We start from the raw sequence: 4,616 nt of genomic DNA, 5'->3' as shown, positions 1-4,616 counted from the left end.
ATTATAGCCGAATTCTTCTTCTTCTTCTTCTTCTTTTATATGTATATTTATTGGCATAGTTAGAAACGGTCTTTCCATAAAGGAGTTGATAAATTGGGTAGAGTCATTATTGTCAATATCAAATCTTATTGGGCTGTCAGAACAAATTGAATTACCAATACATTATTCAATTAGTATCATAAAACTAAAAGACCATTGAACCAATGAAAAGACAAAAGTAAAATTCGTTAGAATCAGTTAATTTAAATATTTAATTTTGATATTATATATAAAGCTTTTCAATAAGTTGGTATCGCACAGTTACTCGATTAAAAATTTTAAAATACTTTTTTTAGCAAATAATAAATATTATCTCAAAAATATTTTTAAAAAATACAATGCTATATTTGCAACTGGAAGTCTTAACCACTATTTTAGGAAGATGTTATTTTCTTAACTTTGAAAACGAATTATAAATATATCAGTTTTATATAAAAATATTTCTTTCACCCATACAGTGGGTGTAATATAATTTAATAATTTATAAAATATTATAGTGATAAATTTAATTCTCTAAATTTATTTACTTTTTTCACTTTAACTTTTAACTTTCAAATTTTAATAGATTTATTTTTTTGGGGTTTGAGCTATTAAAATTTTAATGACATTTACTTAGTATCCTACCAAGTAGCAGTGTACGTAATTTCTTAAATGAAAAGTATTTCTCTTTAAACTCTTCTCACTTTTTCCTTTCATATCCCTCAACTCTCAATAACTGAAATTAATGACCAAAACCTTCCCTCTCCATTTTCTAAAAAATCAAAATCTGGAAAGAGAAAAAGGAAAGGAAGTGTTTGTCCTTTTATTTTTTTCATAATTTCCTTTGATTTTTCATAGTATTTAAAGTTATTCTTTGATTTTTATAAAAAAATATTTTTGTAAATATTACCTCCAATTTTACAAAAAAAAAGTTTCAACAACTTTATTTTGTGTGGGCTAAATGAGATAAGACATGCAAACAAAATAAAAAATAAAAAATAAAAAAATTCAAGAACGTTACATAATTTCAAGAGTCATTGTGTACGTTTTTAACTATTTGTCTCCTCCCATTTTTTATAAACTAGCTTCAAAGTAGCTTTTAAAAATCAAAGTTTTTATATTTACTTTCAAGTTCATCCAAACCAAACTCCACTCCAATTCTAACTTTAAATTTTGTTCTTTTCGTTTTAAAAATTTTATTCTTTTGCTTAATTCTTTTTATTTATCTATTTATCTTGTTATTTTATTTTAAAAATATATACCTATTAATTTTAAGATAAACCCTAATATAATATTAATCTAACATCAATCTCTAATATTAATATAATATTTATCTTAATATTTTCGTCGGCACTAAAAAAGATAAAAATTAAAACCCTATGTCGTCACCTAGTCCAACTTTAAAAAATAAAACTAAAAATTAATTGAAATTTCAATTAGGTATTTATTTGTTGGTATGTTAAAAACATGCAAAGTAAAAATGTGGATTCAATTATATTATTAAAAAATTTAACAATGTTATTAAGTGATTTAAGTTGTTAAATAATTAAAATAAAATTGCATATTTTGATTAAATCAAAATTTTATCACATTAAATTCAATGGTTTATAATAATGTAATTACCTAATATACCGTCACTAAATGAGAATTAAAAGTTATGTTTTTCTTCCTATCTTAATTTGTTGGCATATATGGGAAAAAAATTGTAATTGCTAATTTTTTCTATAATTTTTTATTTAATTATAAAGAGAAAATAAAAAGAGCATGGGTCAAATTAACAAAAATTATAAAGGTTGAGGAGCTAAATTTATGATTGTATCTAATATTTTAACAAGGTTAACAAAAATGTTAACTAAAAACTGGAAATCAGCTAATTAAAAAGTAAAGAGACTAATTTTAATTAAATAAAAATAAATAGATTATATCCGCACAAATCAATTAGCACAAATACTATCCTCAAAATTTAACCTATAAAACCAGTTAGTCCATAATTTTTTCAAAAACTTCTTGCATTTTTAAATGAAAAAAATCAATTTAAAAGAAAATAAAACTAAAGCTCCGTTTAATTTATGAAAATATTTTTTTATTTTAGAAAATAACTTCTATTTTCTATTGTTTAAAATTTTAAAATAAAGTTAATAAATAAAAATAAAATAATATTTTAATAATGAAACATGAGAAGTAAAATAATTGTTTTATATTTATGTGATTCGAACTAAGATACTAGATTTAATATTTGTAAAACAGTTAAAAATTATTTTGTATTTAATTTGAACCAATTCCAATTAATTTAAAGTTTCATAATTTTTAAATTTAAAAATATTTGTAGTGAAAATAACATTTTATTATTTTCTAATTTTAAAAAAATTTAATCTATTTTGTAAAAAAAGAATGTTTTTTAAAACCCAACATAATTCTAAGTTAATTTATGTGAAACAAACTCATATATTCATTACATTAGACACGTCAGAAAGAAGAGAAAAGTAGGAATTGTATTATAGAAATGAAGAGAAAGAGAGAGAGAGGAAGCAAGTTGAAATAGACAAAAGTGAGGGAGGTTAGTTTTGTAAAATACTAGTAGCATGTGATGAATAAATAAATAAATAAAGAAGTAAAACGTTTGTTTCATACGCGTCTCTATGAGGCCCATATTCCGTCGCCATTACTGACCGACCTTTCTCGACCCCTTCAAATCCCCTCTCTCTCTCTCTCCTTAATTCCAACGCCAACGCCCCCTAATTTTCTCTCCAACCAAACACTCATTCTCTCCTTCCTCTCTATCCTCCCCTTCAAATTTGTTGTTTTCCTTTTCCTCCTTCGAAATCAGCTCAAGGAGATATGGCTCAAAGAACCGAAAAAGAAGAGACTGAATTCAAAGTCCCTGAAACCCTGACGCTATGCGTTAACAACTGCGGGGTTACGGGTAATCCAGCCACCAACAACATGTGCCAGAAATGTTTTAGTGCCACCACGGCCGCAACATCCTCCTCTTCCTCTTCCTCTTCCTCTTCCTCTTCCACCACCAACACCGCTACTTCCGCTACCGACGATAAATCCTCGAGATCTACGCCGACTCGTTCACAGGACAATCGATCCGATTCCGCTCCACCTACAACAGCTGCAACAACGGCAACAGCAACGACGAATAGTCCGATGACCGCTTCAAATCGGTCTGGATACGATACCGCGGAAAAGAAGTCGGTGAATCGATGTTCTGGTTGCAGAAAACGCGTTGGGTTGACCGGGTTCCGGTGTCGATGCGGGGAGCTTTTCTGTTCGGACCATCGGTACTCGGATCGACACGATTGTAGCTACGACTACAAGGCGGCGGGTCGCGAAGCCATCGCTAGAGAAAATCCCGTGGTTAAAGCAGCCAAGATTATCAGAGTTTGAGTTTTTACCAAATGGATCCAAATTAAATTAAATAAACTATTCAAAACATTTTTCGACCTGAAAATAGCAAGTTGTGGAGATCTATGCTCGATCTCAAAAAGAAAAAAAAAAGTAAAAAAAGACTGTTTCAGAGAGGGAGAAATGAGTCGGTCGAAATCTTGATTACAAAAATTCCTGGAGATGAACACGATATTCTCTCCTCTGATTCTTCTGGTTGGATCAAATCTATAGTATTTTCATTTTACTTTTTATTATTAATTTAGAAATGAAAGATTATCGTGGTTTATTAGTTGCAGTTGATATGTGTTACGGTTACTAGACCCCTCCCATGATCAAGATCTTATATATCGAGGCTTTGGTTTAGATTGATTGATTGTTTGTTTGTTTGAGATCCATATGTTTGATGGAATTATTGCCAATTTTGAAGTTTGTTCATAAACTAATTTAAAGGGATAAAAATGGCATGTATCTTAAATTCGGTGGACAGCTTTGGGCAATGATGTAATTTTGTTGTTTTGGGTTTTGAAATCTATACTATTTTTTTATTTATTAGTATCACATTTTCTAATAAAATAAAAAAATAAAAAACTTAATACTCTCTTTGAAAATGACGTATATAATAGTTCTTTTAGAAAAAAGTCTATCAAATGTTTTAACCGGACAGGTGTGGCAAATGAAAAATAAATGAAATAGTAATTGTTTTATAAGTGGCCGGGGGTTTGATACGATTGATTTGATGTTGTATTTTGCTCAACCCAATCAGTAGTAAGCACGTGTAGATAGATATGAAAAAAGAAAAAGAAAGGGCTGTAAAGATGAGTTGGGTGGTTGCTGTTGAAGAACAAAATCCAATAAAATAATGTTAAAAGAGATTGGGGGAGGGGGACGTGTGAGGAAAACGATCATCGGGTCGGGTTTGGTATTGGGTCCATATTTGTGTTTCACAGCCGTATTGATTTTCTCAAATAGCAATACCACTGCCTCTGCGCATGGGGGACCAATTAATTGCAGTGACCTTTCTTGGTCTGAAAAGCTGTGAATAACAAAACTTTACTTTTCCCATTTTATAATTTAATATTTAATATTTACTTCTTCTATTTGACAAATTTAGGAAAAATAATTTATAAACTGTTATTTTCTTCAAATTTATCGATTTAAACTATTTTCAAAAAAGAAAAAAAAATGTCCTATAACGGGCACATTTT

The 4,616-nt window shown here is 28.7% G+C and overlaps 1 protein-coding gene across 1 annotated transcript; it reads left to right on the top strand.

Annotated features, from left to right (window-relative positions):
- Nucleotides 1–2,621: 2,621 nt before the first annotated feature.
- On the top strand, nucleotides 2,622–3,870 carry LOC108467462 (zinc finger A20 and AN1 domain-containing stress-associated protein 5). The gene has a single exon (XM_017768076.2). The coding sequence runs from the start codon at nucleotides 2,857–2,859 to the stop codon at nucleotides 3,409–3,411; it is 555 nt and encodes a 184-aa protein (XP_017623565.1). The 5' UTR covers nucleotides 2,622–2,856; the 3' UTR covers nucleotides 3,412–3,870.
- Nucleotides 3,871–4,616: the final 746 nt, after the last annotated feature.

The sequence above is a fragment of the Gossypium arboreum genome, chromosome 8 (genome assembly GCF_025698485.1).
Source record: "Gossypium arboreum isolate Shixiya-1 chromosome 8, ASM2569848v2, whole genome shotgun sequence".
Taxonomy (NCBI): domain Eukaryota; kingdom Viridiplantae; phylum Streptophyta; class Magnoliopsida; order Malvales; family Malvaceae; genus Gossypium; species Gossypium arboreum.
The sequence above is the reverse complement of the archived record's forward strand: the minus strand, read 5'-3'. Positions and strand labels throughout refer to the sequence as shown.